Source organism: Hemicordylus capensis, chromosome 1 (genome assembly GCF_027244095.1).
Source record: "Hemicordylus capensis ecotype Gifberg chromosome 1, rHemCap1.1.pri, whole genome shotgun sequence".
In the NCBI taxonomy this organism is placed as follows: domain Eukaryota; kingdom Metazoa; phylum Chordata; class Lepidosauria; order Squamata; family Cordylidae; genus Hemicordylus; species Hemicordylus capensis.
The window spans coordinates 119,313,499-119,332,743 of NC_069657.1; the positions used below are offsets into that span (position 1 = coordinate 119,313,499).

General features: G+C 43.0%; 2 protein-coding genes across 4 annotated transcripts in view; one reads left to right on the top strand and one right to left on the bottom strand.

Moving 5' to 3' along the window:
* Positions 1–1,743: 1,743 nt before the first annotated feature.
* AKIP1 (A-kinase interacting protein 1) lies at positions 1,744–10,610 on the bottom strand. Of its 2 annotated transcripts, none has more exons than XM_053271220.1 (6): positions 10,327–10,610; positions 8,773–8,914; positions 6,972–7,055; positions 5,545–5,658; positions 5,085–5,198; positions 1,744–2,102 (listed from the first exon to the last, which is right to left on the bottom strand). In XM_053271220.1, exons 2-6 carry the CDS (start codon positions 8,902–8,904, stop codon positions 1,974–1,976), a joined length of 573 nt encoding a protein of 190 aa, XP_053127195.1. In that variant the 5' UTR covers positions 8,905–8,914; positions 10,327–10,610; the 3' UTR covers positions 1,744–1,973. The 2 variants fall into 2 exon arrangements, with proteins under 2 accessions (XP_053127195.1, XP_053127204.1); XM_053271229.1 differs by lacking the exon at positions 10,327–10,610 and adding an exon at positions 8,292–8,386 and having other exon boundaries at positions 8,773–8,907.
* The window catches only part of DENND2B (DENN domain containing 2B), a 300,704-nt gene continuing 286,214 nt past the window's right edge, over positions 4,756–19,245 (top strand). The window contains exons 1-3 of one of the 2 annotated variants that reach the window (XM_053271120.1): positions 4,756–4,880; positions 5,403–5,497; positions 9,810–9,963. The gene's annotated coding sequence lies outside the window, so the exon portion shown is untranslated. The remainder of the gene's footprint in view (positions 4,881–5,402; positions 5,498–9,809; positions 9,964–19,245) is intronic. The other variant, XM_053271139.1, reaches the window with a different exon arrangement.

Genomic DNA, 19,245 nt, shown 5'->3' on the forward strand with positions numbered 1-19,245 from the left:
AGGCTGAACAGTTGGGATGCCACAAGCCTAAAACAAGCCCCTGCAAAGTGAAGAGGGAGAGGTTTGGGTATTCCATCCTGGCTGTGGATATGCAGACATTCTGGGAACAGCAATTGGAAGGGGTATTCCCAGTTGAATCCACAGACATGCTGAAGCAGTCTGACATTAATTTAGATGCCACACAGTCATAAGTCAGTGAACTTGAAGTTCAGCTGCTATGGGTGCTAGGAACAAGGTATTTATTGTTCTAATGGGTTTATACAATTGAAGGATTATTTAATATTAGCTGGACTGGGCCCACCCACCGCTGCCTTTTTCTCCCCCTTGCCAGCCCTTCTCTCCCCCCCCCCCGGCCAAATGGACTTTCTGCTTGCCGGCTGACCCACTTCTCCCCCCCCCCAGCACTTTCTGGCTGGTGGGCCAGCCAGAAAGCCAGCCTGCCACCTCCTCCCACCCACTCCCTGTCCTGCTGCTGCTGCCTCTTCCCGCAGCCGGCATCACTATTTTCTCCCCCATCTCTGTCGCTATCCTATCCAGCAGATGCTCGTGAACTCTTGCAAGAGCTGCCACGCATGGGATTAGTGATGGGTACGTTTAAGAGAACTATATATTAAGAAGATATCCTTCCCACCCCCCTGCCAAAATTACATAAGTTACTACTTAATAAGTCTCTTGATTTTCCAGGATCCTAGCTACCCCAAAAGTAATGGCTGTCAAAATTATATTCACAACTACTCCACTACCTATGGTAGCATTCAGTCAAAGCAATTTTACTACTGTTGCCATAAGCTGATGTCATAACAGCAGCCAGCCAATCAAATACATTACTCAGTCTGCCCAAGCTGAAGAGCATAGCATCCTTATTTTCTGATGTTCGAGTATTACATTACTTACATTCTGGCATTACAGGAAGTAGAAATATACACAGAGTCTCATGATAGGCCCAGAAGGACAATTATGTGGGTGTGAACTTCAACAGAAAGCATAGCAACAGAATAATACGTATATGGAATTTTGCTATTTTATACTTTGCCACATGACCTACAACTTAAATAGAATTATACTATCTACAGGAGCCAATGTTTTGGCCAGCAGCTGCAAAATGGAAAGGCATAAAACCAAAGTAGTTTCCCTTGAGGACATGTCTCCCTCTGCACTCATCAACCAGAGTGCTATGTTCAACATCATAGAAGAGTCTCCTTGACAGCAACCTACTGTGAAAGAAGTCTTGATCCATGAAGATAGTAAGCCATCTTCATGGGGAGGGTAGTGAACACAGTAAATCAGATTAACAGTTCTTCAAATGTATACTGAATAAATTCAGAGACTGAATTGTTTGAAAACTGTTTTTAGCAAACTGGTAAGTGCTTCTCTTGTTGCAACTCCGCATGCCCTGAAGGAGATCAGTATTTGAAGCTACAGGCCACAGAAAGTTTAAGACATCCTGTCTCTTGAAGTGCAAAATGTCTATTTTTAAGGAACAGTTTCTTAATAGCTCAGAGTCAGAGCAGAGGGCTTGCAGTGTTCCTGTAGTGCCAAGTCTTCTGCTCCATTTCTGGGGCAACCAGGTATAGGATTGCAACCTACCTATTGGCTTTGGTGCATTCTGGCACAAACTGAAGTAACCATTCTACTCTATCAACCACACTGTTGTAAAGGTATAAGAAACCCCTTTTCTGATCAATTCAGTCTCTACTGAATGGATATTAGCAGATTGCTTGCTAAGGCAAATTACAAGGACAATTTATTTTTAAAAATGTAAGTTTTATTGTTTATAGAAGCAAAAATGCATCACATGATTTTAATTAAGGCAAATTTGAACAGAGGTCAGACTATAAACAGTCTAGCATAAAAAAGGTAAAGAAACTTAGACAATAAAGTGCTCAAGCCACATGACACTCATTTTCTCCAGTTTATAAATTAAAACATTAACATTTCATTAGTTACCTTAATATTTTAAAAATAGGGACTCCTCATAAATCAAAGGTCAAATTTATACTTTGTCCTGGCTGAATGTTTACCAGATGTGTTTGTTTGATTTTATCTTCATGTGAAAATGCCGAGACAGTATAGGTTCCAGGGTTAACTTCAATGTAGATATCCTGCATACAAAAAACATGCATGTCAAGATTTTCCAGCTGAGAGGTCTATGCATTACATTTGGTACCTTTAACTACTTTTAAAAACTATTGTGTAAATTTGTATGAATACAAATGGACTCAAACCCATGAACACACATTGACAGATGCAAATTTTGGGCAGTATAGAAATGTGTTAAATAAAATAAAACAAACAGGAGGCAAAAAATTATGATGCTTTTGTTAGTAGTAATATTCAGGAGGGCCTTCTACCAGCTATGGCTGTCAAACCAACTGAAACCCCACTTGGAAAGTTCAAATCTGATTCCTGCAATGCGCTCTATGTGGGGCTGCCCTTGAAGAGTGTTTAGAAGCTTCAGCTGGTCCAGAATGCTGATGCAAGGATATTTGTGGGTGCTGGTCACTTCACAAGTATTATATCCATCCTGTGTCAACTTCACGGGCTACCAATTCGTTTCTGGGCCAGATTCAAAGCTCTGGTCTTGGCCTTTAAAGCCCTACATGGTTTTTGGGCCTGAATATGTTGGACCATCATATGAATCTGCCAGCATCTTCCGTTCTATAATGCAAGCCCTGTTCATGGCCCCGCCACTGACTAAGAGCTGGTCAGAGGAGACTAGAGGCAGGGCCTTTTCAGTTGTGCCCCCTCAGCTTTGGAATGCCCTCACAGACAAGCTTTACTACTTTCTCTCTGGATATTAAAGATACCATTGAAAACCCATCTTTTTAGAGAAGCTTTTTAGTTTTTTATTCTTTGTTCCAGTAAGTTTCTAATCTGTAAATATGATTTTAACTGGACCCAGTTTAAACTGAATTTTATTCATTTTATATTGTTTTTATCTGTGTTATTGCTCAGGGCAGCTCCTAAAGACAATATCATACTAAAGGGGTAAGATATAAATATTGAAAATAAATTACTGCAAACAAAGCACCATCATGTGCAAAAGTGTGCTTGCCAACACATGCGAAAAATAAGTTCAATTAAAAAACCCTACCACCATTCCTTATTTCTTGGTAATTGGGACCCCAGTTACTAACCTTGTGTACCCAGAATTTGGTTGGACTTGCTTCAAGGAAAGCATGCTTCAAATTTTAGGGCCAAGCAGTTACACAGCTTAAATTTTGGGATGGCATATAAGAATTTGAGCTAAGTAAGAAAATTCACTTTCACCTTTTGATTATGAATACAATAGATTCCCCTTTCCAAGCCTGTCTAATCATAACCTCTAATTTTTGGTAGGCTTTTCATCCACAGAGCCTGCTAATTCCAATTCCAATAACTTGCCAGGCTTGATGGATGTGTTTTACAGAAAGTATTCTGCATTTCCTCAGGATGCCCTAGACCAGCAGGCATTCAAAACATCAGTTATCAGCATTTTTATAAGCAGCAGAAAGAGTTGTTTAAGTGTCTTTCAACTTATGGAATATAGCAGCTTAATTTGCATAAATACTTCGATGGATCAAGTGTCAACTATTCTTCCTTCCAGTGAGTTGCTGTCTCACTGGAAGTTAGACTGAGAAAGTCACACGACCCGTGACACGGGCATGGGGAGAGAGCAGGTTCCTACCTGCCTCCTTGCACACAATTAAATACATTTCCAAGGCTCTGCTGTTCATGCAGCACATGAGCTGCACCGCAGTGAATCAGAGTAGGGAGCTGGAGGAGGAAGTCCTCCAGCATCCCTCAATGCACTGCACCAGGAGCACGATGCATTGAGGGATTCTCTCTCAGCCGGGCACTCTTGCCGCCCAGATCTGTGTATGCACAGGCTGCCTGCAGCACCAGCAGCCCTACCTGGTAGGACTGTGCAAGCCTGGGTAGGGCTGCTCATGTGAATAGCCTTAAGCTATTGCTTTCTAGTATTTAACAGATTTGCACAGGAATCTGTGTCACGCCTACAGTGACTCTTCATTTCACCATCATGCACAGAGGTAAGTACAGACAACTTTAAACTGGTTCCTGATCACTTTAGTCACAACACTTAAGGCACTTTTGATTTGAACTTCACTACACATTATAATACATGTGTTCAATTACAGATAAGTTTAGATACCTGGCAGGGGCGTAACAAGGTTGGAGTGGGCCCAGAGACAAGATTTTTAAATGCGCCCCACTGCCTGCCGTCACCGCCTACCTTTCCTTCCCCTGGCCCGATGTCTCTACTAACTATCCCAGCTAGTTGCAAGGTTAGGGCTGAGAGAGACTCCTGCCTGCAACCTTGGAGAAGATGCTGCCAGTCCCATTAGCGGGGCCATTGGTCATCAGGGTCAGGGAGACGAACTCAACCTCCTCTCTTAGTAAAAACCAACCGCACATTAGCCCCAACACACGCCTTTCCCCCTCGTCATTGTGTCCTAACTAACCCGAGGACTCCTCCTGCTTCTGCCACCGCTCCTCCTCCATGTCTTAAGACAGTTGTTGTTGTTGTCTTTCACAGTCTCTGACTCCAAGAGTCCTCCTCCGAGCTCCCTTAACTAGATTGATTAATTGTTTGTGTCTGGTCAGGGCAGGCACAGGCAGGCTGCAATGGGGTGGTGATCTCCTGCTTGCTCAGCCGGTGAGTTCTCCAGGCAGTAGCTGAGCTGAGCTGATCATGTGGCTCTCTGGATCACATGAGGAACCACCAGGTCAGGTGCCTGCCAGCCAGCCAATGGATGAGGAAGGAAGAGGAGCCCCCAGCCCCACGAGGGTGGAGAGTGGAGACAGAGACAACAAGGAAATACCGGCACCGGAACAAGGAGAAAAAATAAAAATAAAAGAAGTGACACAAGGAAGCTCGGGTAGGCGCTGGGTGGGGGAGAGCCTCTGAGGGCCCCCCCAAGGCAGAGGGCCCCGAGAACGGCCTCCCCCTGCCTAATTATAGTTATGCCCCTGACACCTGTTAAAAGGTGTGTGCTTCATTAAGCCTATGACCTTTATTACATATAGAAAAACTCTAGAAGATACAGAATCCTTCAGGTGTCAGGTATACTCCTTATACTTGCCTTTTGTTCGGGTGTTAACTGAAATTTGTTAACTGTTTTCTGAGCTGAAATTAACGCAGATGATTCTGCATCAGTACATCCAGGCTCTTCCACAATTGGACCGTTTTCTCTTTCCTGGAGAAATGGACAGGATTTTGGAATCTTAGTCTAATCCAAGCCAATGTACCACAGGCATCAAATACAACACCAAAAAGGTGCTCTGCAAAAGATGTTTCTGCTTTCTAACACTGGATTAGGTTCCTAAAGCCTATATTTTTAAAGAGAAATACAGTAGGATGCTCTCCATACGGAATACAAAAATGTCAAATTTTCCAACAGTGTTCGCTCAGGAAAGCCTTTTATCAACTGGTGTGTTGAGATTGGCAAAAAGGAAGACAACTTAAAATGGCACCAGAAGATACACTTTTGAAAAGGTAAGTCACCTTGGTTTCAAAAGGAAAACAATGCCCAATATGCTTACCTCATCTTCAAATGCTTTTAGCAGGTTTTCAGATGCTTGTCTGCTGTGGTATCTGAAGATGTGTGCAACTTCATACTCTTTGAACTGAAATGGCGGCACACAGCAATAATATTTCTGGGTGAGAGTTAAAGAGAAGAAGATTTCTAAGCCAAATACTGCAAGCAGGCCTAAAGAGAAAATGTCTTCTTCATATGATGTAGGAGTGCAAACAGACAATCCTCTCTTCAGTTTAATCTATGGGTGTTCTTGTGCAAGAAGCGGTGCCTATCCCACAAGGGAAACGAAACTTTCCATGCCCTCCTCACTAAACCCAAACAAAACACACACACAACCCTAGAAGAGTCTCTGCTGCCACCTGCTGCCTCCAGGGAAGCAAATGAGAAAGACCTGCTTAGCTAACAAAAGCTCTTATTCAAAAACAGCTCTCTCAACATGCTCATTAGCTGCTCTTCTCTTGCATTCTACTCCATTATGGTGGTGGTACATGTCTGAGGGGCCAGGAATGTACTGAGCACAGAAATTGCCATCCCAAGTCTTTCAAAGATTAATTAAAATACTATAATATTGGGTTATATTCCAACTGATACTTCTGCAAACAAAAGTTCCATTTGTGCAAAGGGGAGGGGCAGTTTTTGCCAATTCTCTCTTTTCTCCACAGACCCTTGAAAATATATCCTTGAGGGTTGGGAGACCTTCTGGAGCAGGTTGGGGATGGTGAGCACAGGGGACTGCGGAGAAAAAGGGGGAAACGGGCAAAAGTAATCTTTCATAGGAACATAAGAGAAGCTGCCTTATACCAAGTCAGACCATTGATCCGTCCTGTTCAGTCTTGTCTGCACCAACTGGCAGTGGCTTCTCCAAGGTTTCAGGCAAGTGTCTTTCCCAGCCTTACCTGGAGATGCCAGGGATTGAATCTGGGACCTTCTGCATGCAAGCTGATGCCCTACCATTGAGCAACAGCCCTATCCCCTAAGGTGAGTATCTTACAGAAGACAGTGCTCACATGTAGTCACTCATCTAAATGCAAACCAAGGGGAACCCTGCTTAGCAAAGGGGACAACTGCATGAAGAAAACTTCTTCTATTCATGGAAATACTAGTTGGGAGCAAGCTCATTGTGTCTGAATATAGCTTTGAGAGCGTATGAGTAATGCCTGGAGAGATTTCCATAGACCAAGGGAGAAGACAGCAGGATTTCTTACCCCTTGCTCCCCATGTCTAACAAAAAAGGGAATGAATTACATTACTACTCACATACACACCACATGATCCAGCTTTACTTAACGAAGATCTGGGGTTACATTGGTGCACAAATGTTTTTATGTGAAAGCTATGACTGTAACAAGAATTCATTCAATTTTAACACTGACTATCTATTGCAACTTGATTTTAGCCAACAAGAGAGTGCTCTTTGTTAAAACAGCTTACCTCACATTCTTCTGAGATATGGCCCATGTGTTCAGCAACTGAGGCAAAAGCAGCATTTAAATCTGCATCTTCACCATCACTTTTCTGTTTCCAAGAAACAAAATGCTCTAAGTCACTATGAAAAATACAGGCAATGTACAAACCAAGGAGATTATCTAAAAGCAGTGAAGCTTCTTACATTACCACCAGCTGCTAGCTAATCCAGAAAATGGAGTACTGGGAGTTGTGGAGAAGCTGTTCCATACAGCATAATCGTTAGCAGTGTACAGTATTTGCTAATTCTGCCCCCCCCCCCGCCTCCCGCCCTCAACACAGGATCTTTAGCAAGAGTTCACTCTTGCTGAACTCAAACTTTTTATAATGAATTGCAAAAACGTGATATCAGACCACTTCATGCACCTGAAGAAAGACTATGGCCAACAAAACCTTATACCTCAACAAACCCAGTGGCCTTTGAAGACCACTGGTAAATCGTATCCCTTTCCCAACTTAGCACAGAAGCTGGCAATGATCAGCTCTTCCTTGGGCAACTTGGCCGATTTGTGCATGATAATTAAGGCCCATTTGTTCAAAAGCAAAGGATAAGGTGATATTATTTCAATCTGCAATGGAGGAAATCAGCTACTGACATCACAAGCTCCATCATTTACAGTCCAGTCCTAGACATGTTTATGCAGAGTCCAGTTGTGTTAGTGCGGTTTATTCCCGGGCAGGCAGGCATAGGATTGTGGCTTAAGAGAGGAACTGAGACTTTGGGATGGGTGTGGGAAATTACACCCTGCATTAAGATACAACTCCTTCCCTCTTCCATCCTGGCAGCTCAGCAATGGGTCCTGTGTCTTTATCAGGTTCCACCTGGCAATTTTATGTATTCTCCAATTTAGTTTCTGTCATCTAAATACTACTTGGCAAGCTATTAAAAAAGAAAAAGAGAACATTCCTGAACATTTTTATGGACTGCAGCAGCAGCAGAGAAAATCTGTTTTATGTGCTTTAAGGACTGACTATATGCCTTAAAAAAATTTTTTTTTGTCTACCATGTTGTTTTACTTGGTATATCATATTTACAGCACTGTTTGGGGTTGGAGGCTAGCAAATAACTTTATTTAGGAAAGAAAGTGTGGGTAGAAAGGTAGCAGGAAGAGAAAGACAGATGGTTCATGAGAGTCTCATGGATACCAACATGTGGGATGGACCTTTCGAAAAATGAAAATATCTACAGTGATATTTTAGAGATCTTTGTAATGAGACAAATAGTACCTCAGCTCAGTTATACAGACAATCTTGCAAAATATAGGATAGAAACAGACAATGCCTTACCAGCTTTAAAATAGTGTTTATGGTGGCTGTAACCATACAAAGAGTGCAGCATCTGTAGACTTCAGCCATAAAGTAAGCCAATTGTTACCCTTCTCCTGCAACCACACAGAAATCCAGAAAATAAGGGGCATTTTAGGTAATGTTTGGTTTACTGTGTGACTAGAGTCTATAGCCCCTGGCTCTACCTGGGTGCAATCACCACACTGGCTGTTTTTAAGCAACAGCTGTATATTAAGTGACAATTTATTTCCACCCATAGAAAAGCCCTCATAACTCTTTGTGAAGCCCTTTTAAGTTGTCAGTGCATAAGTCATATTTAAGATAATAGGTCACATATCAATATGTTTTAAGTCCTCATATCTTGCTGTGAGGTATGAGGTGTGAAATTCTTTCCTATGGAGAATCTCACCTTACGCAATGTGAAGACCTAGACACCAATAAGAAAAGCTAGAATGTTTTGTGTTCTTTTTTAATCTCTTACCCGAAAGGTCTTGCTTTGGAATCCAGCAGGCCAGTTCAGTTTCCGGGTTTTTGCCCGTTCTAGAACCTCCTGGGCCAGAGTTGCTGTGCGCAGCATGAGGCTATGGTTCACACTTATTGTACGGGACTCCATTCCTTGTGTCCTGACATACCAAAAATAGGTTTCAAAACTCCAAATCAATATGTCAGGTCATGAGACAAGATGATAAGCAGAAAGAGGAGATAGATAAGATATATTGCCTATCCATTTCTCTACCAAATCACAGTTTGTAGTTTCCCAGAAGCTGTCCTATTTGAACAATTCTGCTCATACAAATGCATATGGGCAGTTTCCAAGCTCTTAGTTTTCAAGGCGACACCATCAGTAAAGCCCTGAAAGGAGTCCCCTTTAATCACAGATATACTGGGGGTTTACTCAGAGGTCAAGGAAATGTCACATATTACACACCCAAACACATTACATTTCTATACATTGCAGGCTATGGTTGGCACTGAAAATAGCTTCCAGGACTGAGCCCTGCAAGTTCTCATGAAACTCATGGCAGCTGCCCATCTGTAAACATGAAAAAATCCACTGCATTTTACATGTTTGGCTTGAGTGGTATACTGGGCAGAAGTTGAGCACAGACCACCAAGACCTGGGTTAAAGTCAGACCATAGGTCCATCTCGCTCAGTATTGTCTACACAGGCTGGCAGCAGCTTCTCCAAGGTTACAGGCAGAAATCTCTCTCAGCCTTATCTTGGAGATGCCAGGGAAGGAACTTGGAGCCTAGATGCTCTTCCCAGAGCGACTCCATCCCCTAAGGGGAATATCTTACAGCATTCACACTTCTAGTCTCCCTTTCGTATGCAACCAGGGCAGATCCTGCTTAGCTTAAGGGGACAAGTCATGCTTGCTACCACAAGACCAGCTCTCTTCCCTATCTCCCTCAGTCCTTACAATGACAGGCTCTCAGCAGAGACCAGCTATCTGGATTTGCACTAAGATCTGTCATTGTACCACCCTGATACACTCATTATCATCCCATCTTTTTCAGAAGGTATTTAGAAGACCAGGATGCCGAACGGTTTCAGTCAGATGAGAAATGCTGGCCTATCTTAAAGATGGAGAGTAGGAGCAGCTATGACTTGCTTCCTTGCCTATTACTCCCAGAGCCAAGTAGAAGTCGGGGTCCCATTCCCAAGAAACAGGTAATTTGAAGCAACGTGATCAAGCCCCTTTAGCACAGGCACACAATAATGCAGCAGTCAGACAACAAACAGATCCTACAGGGCCAACTTAGAAGAGTCTCTTTGCCGATGCACATTAAAGGCAACAAAATAACGTGGAGAATTGATGGGCAACATCGTCTCCAACGATCAGAGCAGGGCTGGTCAACCTCCAGGCTTTTCAGCTGGACTACAACTTCCATCATTCCCAGCCACACCTATTATAGCTGGGGATGATGGGAGGTGTAGTCCAAAAACAGCTGGCGAGCTTGAGTTTAGCCACCCTGTCTAGCCCAACTTTAAAAGGTGCACACTCTCCCCCTATTGGCAGCCCAAGGAACTCACCGCAGATACAGCTGCCAAAGAAGTCAGGAGAATAAATAACAGAAGTGCAGGGACAGGCAGGCAAGAGCTGGAAAGAAACAAGCAAGAGCCTCGCGCCTTTCATGACCACTGCGGCAGCTCTCCATTAGGAAGGCTCAAATCAGCGTTTTCACGGAAAGTACCCGCTTCTCTGAAAGCGCCAATTGCCGACGGCAAAGCCGATGACGTCATCCGGCCAGCTGCAGTTGCCGCGAATTTTCTCAGAACTTCTAACGACTCGAGCAAAAGCCTCTTTTGGTGGGCGGGGCCTCTTTGCGTAACTGCGAGTCGCTGCGTCACAGTGGGCAAACTGGGCATGCGTGATGAGCCGTTTTCTCTCTCTGACTCTGGGAAGCTGATCTCCGACCTAACTAAGGCAATAATTCTATGGGCACGCTTACTCGGGAGCAATTCCGATTGGGAACATAGAACCTTCTGAGTAAACATAAGTAGAAGAGTCTGCACGGGTTCAATCCTGTGCATGCTTACTTGGGAGTAAGAAGCAAATCAACTGGACTTACCTGTGGGTCCACGTGCATAGGTTTGCATTGTAAAGCTGTATTCACATATATACCTACTTGGAACGGAACGAAGTATGTCTTCCTAAATGCAGCGCTACATCCGAATAAACATTAATAGGACCGTGCTCTAATGCTGAAATCCTAAATATACTCAATAGGAAGTAAATGCAATTTAACTGACTTCTGGGTAAATATGCACAGGTTCGCACGGAAAAGCTGCCATCTCTTCGCCTTCACTTAGGAATGAGTCCCATTATATCAGCAAGAGCATTGTCAGACAACAGGGCTTTACCACCAGTTTACTGCAAGGCTTTACTGTGAGTTCGGAGTTGCCCCCCAAGCCCCAACACAAAAAGTGGATATTTTTACCCCAGATATAAATCGGGCTACACTCTTAGTATGCAATGAAAAACCCGAATCATGTGTGAAGTGATCCCCAATAGCCTGCAGGGACTTTGGGGTAAATCTGGCCGATACCTGAACACATACTCTCCATTCCAGAGGAGATGTGAACTAAAAGCCAGATGTGGAAAAGCTCAGGAGTGTTCCCAGACAGCAGGCTTTACCACGGGACTAAGGGGGGATGAAGTACTGAGAATTATGGATATTTTTAATGCCTAAATAACTGACACAAAATGGATTTTTTTTACCCTGGACATAAATCAGGCTTCATTTCAATGAGCAATAAAAACCTGAATCGTGTATGGAGTGCTCTCCAATAGCTCACAGGGACTTTGACTTAAAGCTAAATGATATGTGAATGCAAACTTGCCCTTCCATGGTTACTCAAAGTAAAACCACTGTCTGGGAACACTCCAAGATTTACTTCTGAGAAAGCATGCATCCGGGTTCTGTTACAAATGTGGTTACTGCAGCAGCCTTAAGCCGGTTTCACCAACTGCCAGAAGAATGTGCACAGACAGGCAAGAGATGTACACGCAGTTTTCTGCTTGCTCCCCTACTTTAATCTGTGGGTTTGTACTGGTGGTGCCAACTCTCAATATCTATGACAGCTATATTTAATCTTTAGAGGAATGTAGGAAAAATGGGAATGTAGCAACACAGCTCAGCAACAAATAGAGACATTGTTTCATTGGACCAAACTGGAAAGATGAACTAGTAATTCAAAGCTGAAGTCCACAAATAATTTAATCTCTCAGTAGAAGTAGTGGTAGTTGTAGTAGCAGCAGCAGCAGTGGACACTTTATTTTACATAAAGTGTAGGCATCAATCATTCTAAATGTGCTTACTAGGAAGAAAGTCTCCCTCTAACATGCATAAGAGCATAAGAAGAGCCTTGGTCAGTAGAACTAAAACTTGTAAATAAATGTGTGATTAAGACTGTACAACAGCAAGCTAAATGTCTTCAGGAGAAATCTTGAATGCACAGGACAACATTCTTTCAGTTGGGCTTCTGGTAGGGTTGCCAACGTTTGAAGCAGGATTTTAAACTGATTTCACCCACAGCCATTGACAGGAGATCATTGTGTACTGTAAGTTTAAATGTAAAGTTTAAATTATTACAGTAAAATGTTTTCCTTGCTGATTTACACACAAACCTCTTAAGGGACAGAAGAAGGCCTGGGTATTTTTCTCTAGGCAACTGGCAAATCTAAATTCTAAGTCCCTTTCTTAGAGGTTCAGGTATACTATGAGACTGAAAGCCATTTATTGAAGCTGTTCACACGAGCATCCCTACCCAGGCTTGCACAGCCCTATCAGGGTAGGGCTGCTTGTGTGAAATGCCAGGGTTGAGGCCAATTTCTCTGGGCTATTACCCAGAGAGAAGGGTAAGAGTGTGCCCTTCTACTGGGGATCTCTCTCATGTGTCTGCATGGGCTGCCTGTAGCCTGAACAGACACAGAGCTGGGCACCTAGGGAGCCCAGCTTGAGGGGAAATCCTCCAATGCACCACACTCCTCATGCACTGCATTGTGGGATTTCTGGAGGCCAGGCAGTGTTTCCCCAGCCTCCAGAATGCCGTACTGTTTGTCACAGTGGTAACCATGTGTGCGGCCAGGTGGGGCAGCGTCAGCACACCTTGGTCATGTGGAGGATGGTAGGTATATTCCTGTCTTCCCCAAGCCCTCCCTAGCTACCTGGGTTTTCAGCTGTGTGAACTATCTTGGTGTATAGTCCAGGAAAGACTGGGTCTGCTGTAGGCTATGCTAAACAGGGGTGTAACCAGGTTGGAATCGACCTTGGGACAAAAAGTGACAGTGGGCCATGGCCTCTCCCCTCCCCTCCTTCTTTGGAGAGGTGGAAGGGGGAGAGCAAAGAGCAAGCACCTGCCTCTCCCCCAGGGGTGTTTGTCTCCTCTTGTTCAATTATAGCTACACCTCTGATGCTAAATGGTCAGTAGCTACATTTTGAGAGTGTCTGGCACTACATATGTTGGTATGTTTGCCATTAAGGTCCTCTGCCTCCAGTGCACCAGGGGAGCTCTGTAAGCAGGGTTCAGGCTTTCATTCATAAGTGGATATGTGTGTGGCACACGGAGAAGTATATGCATGGAATTATGTTATCGGGTGGGATTGTATGGTACGATCAATGGAAATAGAACGATGGCTTATACATTATAGTGATACAAAAATGTTATAGGCAAGGCTCTGATAAGACATGTTTGCTTAGGCAGACACTGATCTGCTTCTGATTGTTTTTATTCTCCCCAGGTATTGTTAAAGATTTTCTCTGTTATGCTTCTCTTTTGCATTTTTTTAAAAAAATATTGTATGATATTTTATTTTGGTTTTATTGAGTGCCCAGTGCTTAATGGAAACTATATTCCACATAGCTCCCTACATCACATTAATATTAAATAAACATTTTTAACCAGGATCATCATTCACAGGTTGGATGCCATCCATAACTACCACTGGTAGAGTGGAATGTTGGAATTTTAAGAGAGAGCAAGAGGGCTGGTTCTCACAATCCCTGTGATGTCTAGTAAACAAAAACTAGCGATCTTGGCTGTCTGCACATGGAGCAGGCGCTGCAAAAACCTGACATTTAAGCTGAGAAAGATTTGAACTCAGGTTTTCCATGTTGGCTAAATGTTTATGGCACTACCTGGAGGTCAGCAAAAAATCCTGAGTTCACACAACACAACGTGGGAGGGCACATCTTACCAAAATCTCCAGTTCTTGTTTACTGGACATTGCAGCAATTGTGCATGGACTCACCCAGAGTCACATTCCCAAATTTGGTAGTCTGTGTTGTTTATGGATGTACTGAGTCCATTTGAGTGTAACTTGAAACCAGAATTGAAGGGGCCTCAGGTTTAAAATTGTATATGTTCGAATGCATGCAACCACAGTCCGGACCCCAAAGCAACCTGAGATTTTCCTTCTAAGACTCCAATTTGAACCTTCAGTTTGTGGTGGGTTTTGCTGTCCCTGCCGGCAGTTTGGCAGTGTCAATGTTACATCTGAATGCTGCACTGCAGTCCCACTCTGCTGCAACTGGAGTTGAGGGAGGAAGCTCCTCCCTCACTCTGGATGCAATTGGTTGTCAGAGCTGTCCTTCAGACAATAAGGAAGCCCATGCAGCCAGTTCCCCCTCCTCTCTGCAGCCTCCCTGACTGCAAAGAGCCTCCTGTCAGTTACATGTGAATGCGGACGGGGCGGGGGAGGGGAGTGGAATCACAGTTCCACATTATGTGTGAATGTGGCCACTGTCATATTGGTGTCTCATTTCTGCTGAAATAGTTAAATAGGCTTGGCTTTTCTTTTCTTTTCTTTTCTTTTCTTTTCTTTTCTTTTCTTTTCTTTTCTTTTCTTGCCATAGCAGGCTCTGTGCAATCCCCGTGGTTTCCCATGATAGCGAAGCAAAGCCAAAAACCTGTTGCTTCTGAAAATACTATCTTCTTCAGCTAAACAAAAGGCTATTTTGGGTAATAAGAAATTTTTCTGCTCCATCTTGCAAAGACTTGCATCCAAGCGCAACAATCCACACATCAGCAGTTCTGTTGTTGGGTCATTGAAATTGCTGACTGTGTTAACACAACACACTGAGGAACATCTTTGCCTGGCATTGCCTTTTGTGGAAGGTAGACAAGCTCTGATTCCACACAGGAAAAGGCTGTGACATGCTAGGCTGCTTGCTGAGATTTCAAGGCATTGTCATTACTATCCAGAAAAATATTAAGCAATTCTCATAGTCGATGTCACCTCACCCAAGCGAAACTAACTGAAGGTTGACTGCTAATCTTTGTGTACTGGGTTTTGATAAAGATAATAAACCTGCATGATTTATAAACAGGGCTTTTAAAACTCCATCCATACTTTAAAATAAAGATTCTGTGAAAAGAGAACCTAAATTCCACTACAAGAGGAATTGAGATCCATAACCTGTATAAGTTGTACATGTTTGCATAGTTCTACTAATTTTGCAGGACTTTCTCTGTTTCTGATAGTCTAGACAAAAAGCTCTGTATAGCTCCAGTGTAGGGCTGCTGTAACAGATTTTATGTGCAGCAATTAGCAGGTGATCCTGTCTAGCTCAATTAAAGTGTCACCTCCTGATTTCTGCATATCAAACCTCTGTTAAAAGGACATGAGAAGACCAGGACTTTTTTCTGGACAGTTGACCATTCTGTACCAAAATTCTCCACCCAACCCCCATACTGGAAATCCTGCTTGGCCCCGCCCTTGCTCCAGCTTCTATACTTTGTCCACACATTTTCAAGCTTATTGTAACAGCCATAACAGTTAGAAATATATTTGTTTAGATTTTTAAAAAGGCTTTCAGTATGCTGGATTCTGCACCCAGTGGCCTGTTCAGCAGTGACTCAAGAACATTTTACCTACTTCAAAAGAAGAAGAAATGCAACAACTTATCTTCTAGTATGCAACAACCTATCTTCCAGAGTAGTTGCACAGGTCCTCCAGTAATCATAGCATAATTGTAGGCAACTCCTCAGACAATTGCCCATGGACAGCACCAATCACCATGACTTGATCTATATGCAAACTGATCCTATCTATGCTTATATTTAAGTACACCCCAGTAAGTTTAATGTGACTTGCTCAGAAGTACATGTGCATTGTATTGTAGCCAGAACATTCTCCTTCTAGACCAGTGGTTCTCAACCAGGGTTCCAACAGATGTTGCTGAACTACAACTCCCATAATCCCCAGCTACAATATATTGTGGCTGGGGATGTTGGGAGTTGTAGTTCAGCAACATCTGGAGGAACCCTGGTTGGGAACCACTGGTCTATACCATGGGTTCTCAACCTTGGGTCTCCAGATGTTGTTGGACTTCAACTCCCATAATCCCCAACCAAAGGCCATTGGGGCTGGGGATTATGAGAGCTGAAGTCCAGTAACATCTGGGGTCCAAGACTGAGTATCCCTGACCATGGCCAGTGAATATTACAGAGATAGGAAATAACAAGTTTCCTCTCTCTTGTTCCCTCTCTTGTTTCTGTAAGCCAGTAGCTGTGTTCAAATTTTGCTCCTGGTAATGATGCTATTTCCCCCTGACAATCCTAATACCTGTCCATTGTTAGTCATGCCAAGGATGCTTGCAAATGACTGGTAATGCACAGTACTGAGAAGAGCTGCTTTGTAATGAAAAGCTGCGGAGGCATGAAAAGTACCCAAGAGGCATGGTTTTCAGGAGAGTGTGTCCTCTGGTGAGGTTTCCCATTTAGCTCCTCTCTTGAATATTGTTTCTTGAACAGCCCTGAATTATTGATTACCTGAACAATGGGTAACTTTGCTGCTCCTTCTAACCTTCTATCATACCTACTCCTTGGATGGTCTCGTAGCTGTCTCTCTTTGCCTTCCCCAGCCCTCCTATACATACATTCTCAGCTTTCTAATCCCCTTGGATGGATAATTTACCCCATCTTGATCTCTGCTGATGCCTCTTTAAAGTGTTGACCCCTGCAGACCAAGTCTGCAGTTATTTTGTTCCAATCTTTCTCAGCTCTTGGAAGAAGACAATTGCAGGTGATTTAGATAGATGCTTTTATCTTTTTACTGCCAGAAAAGAGAAGATAGGGGAAGATCTTAACATGTTAAATTACGCACCCCGCCCCCCTGCAAATTGAAGCTGTGTCAGACAGATCAGGCAGCCTAAGGATTTGGACAGTATAATTTGTAATCTTTCTAGCAAGCATGGAATATGACCCACATTCTGTTTATATTTTATTATCAATGTACCCCAGTTCCCTCATTAGAGCAACAGCCAGCTGTTTGGAAGAGACTTATTCTATAATAAACAATCATTTCCTGTCTTGTTTGGAGGAGGGGGAATACGACAGACCAAGAACCTAATTCTGCAAAGCACTTCCAATTGTGTCTAAGTAGTTGGTGAAACAGGAATCAAATAAGAAAAAGTAGATGTGAGAAACAAGACCAGTTAAAGAGTACATACTGTACTTGATCCTGTTTACTTTGTGTAATAATGCAAACCCCTGAAGAAAGGAAGGCACCCTATGGAAACTCTGTTCATGAAAGAATTTTGCCACCCAATTTGAGAAAATTCAGTTGCAACCAAGAGATCTTTCCTATACCTCATGTCTCCTAATGTATATTGTTTCTATGTGTGATAAACCTTCCCTAAGTGTTGATATTAATTAATACTTCTTTTTTTAATAGTCAAGAGTTGGAAGGGACCTTGTGGGGTGGGGGGGGGGCGTCTTCTAATCCAGTCCCCTGCTCAGTGCAAGAAACTGCTACTAAAACATGGCTATCTAGCCTCTGTTTAAAAACGTCAGTTGAAGGAGAGCTCACCATTCTATGAGGCCGGCTATTCCAGTATCAAACTGCTCTTACTCTATCAAATAGCTCTTACAGTTAGGAAATTCTCCTCCTCCTGGGCATGATGTCATTTTGAAATTATTGATCTGATTATTGAGTTTTAAATAGCTGTTGAGACCAGTTGTAGTTAAAATATTATTATAGTCATAATTTCTTATTTAAAAAATACAAAAAATATTTAAATTTTCACCGAGCATATTCTGGTTTTAAAAAGTACCATATTCAGCTAATTTCAGTGGCAGGATTGTGTATGCAAAATTTCATCAGGAAGTATGACTTCATGTTGCACAAACCAACCAATCAGCCAACTCTTCAAAATAGATAATAGATATGTGGTGCAGCTAGAACAAAAATACATGAAATGGATCTCAGCATGCACATTGCAGAGACCCATCCAGCACTGGTTGGATGCATTTTCTTATACAAAAAGATGAAGAGGTGACTTGAAAAAACTTGCATCTAGCTCCTAGGACTGTGTGCTTGTAGTAACCTTCATTGAGAAAAATCCTTTAGAGGTCATATATGATATGTAACTTCTTCTCTATTGTTCCTGCAGTTAGTTCTAACAACAAGAGACATGTGTTTGGGAAACAGATGTGGGGGTTGCACCCATGCTACCTTTGCCCCCCCCCACTCAAATCAGTGCCAATAGAGTTGATAGAACACTGAATATTGCACAGGATGTGAATACACCAGCAGAGTTCAGTGCAGATCCTTGCATCCCATTCTGTATGCTTTCCCATACAAGGCTTGTAGACTGAAGTCTGGTAAGGTAAAGTGTGCCGTCAAGTTGATTTCGACTCCTGGCGCCCACAGAGCCCTGTGGTTTTCTTTGGTAGAATACAGGAGGGGTTTACCATTGCCTCCTCCTGTGCAGTATGAGATTATGCTTTTCAGCATCTTCCTATATCACTGCTGTACCAGCGGGGATTCGAACTGGCAACCTTCTGCTTGTTAGTCAAGCATTTCCCCATTGCGCCACTTAGAAAAGTGCTTATGGGCTCAACTATATTCCTTTAGCCCCATATCATAACATCATACCTGCTACATTGCAGTAGGGAAGTTAAACATAATAGGTCATAGTACTGACTACATCCAGTCCTCAAAATATAGAGACCTGTGGCCACCATCTTAATAGGCATGACTTAGATTGGGCATTTAGCATCTGACATAAAGTGGGCAGCCAGAACACATGGGGGCAACATGGGCTGATGGCAACTGTGTATTACCTATAATGCCTAATTGGGCTCTATGATGCCCAGCACTAATTTCTTTGTGTTTTTCAAATGTGTTTTGTCTTCCTAAAATTGTGAGTAGGGGTGTTTTAAAATATTCTCCCCCACTAAAATATCACTGGATTTGCTCAGATGCAAATAATTTTATATCCCGCTCTCCCTCCAAGGAGCCCAGAGCGGTGCACTACGTACTTAAGTTTCTCTTCACAACAACCCTGTGAAGCAGGTTAGGCTGAGAGAGAAGTGACTGGCCCAGAGTCATCCAGCTAGTTTCATGGCTGAATGGGGATTTGAACGCGGGTCTCCTCGATCTTAGTCCAGAACTGTACATCCCAATAAATGTGATGGTACCTTTTGAAGTTGGTTCATATGCTT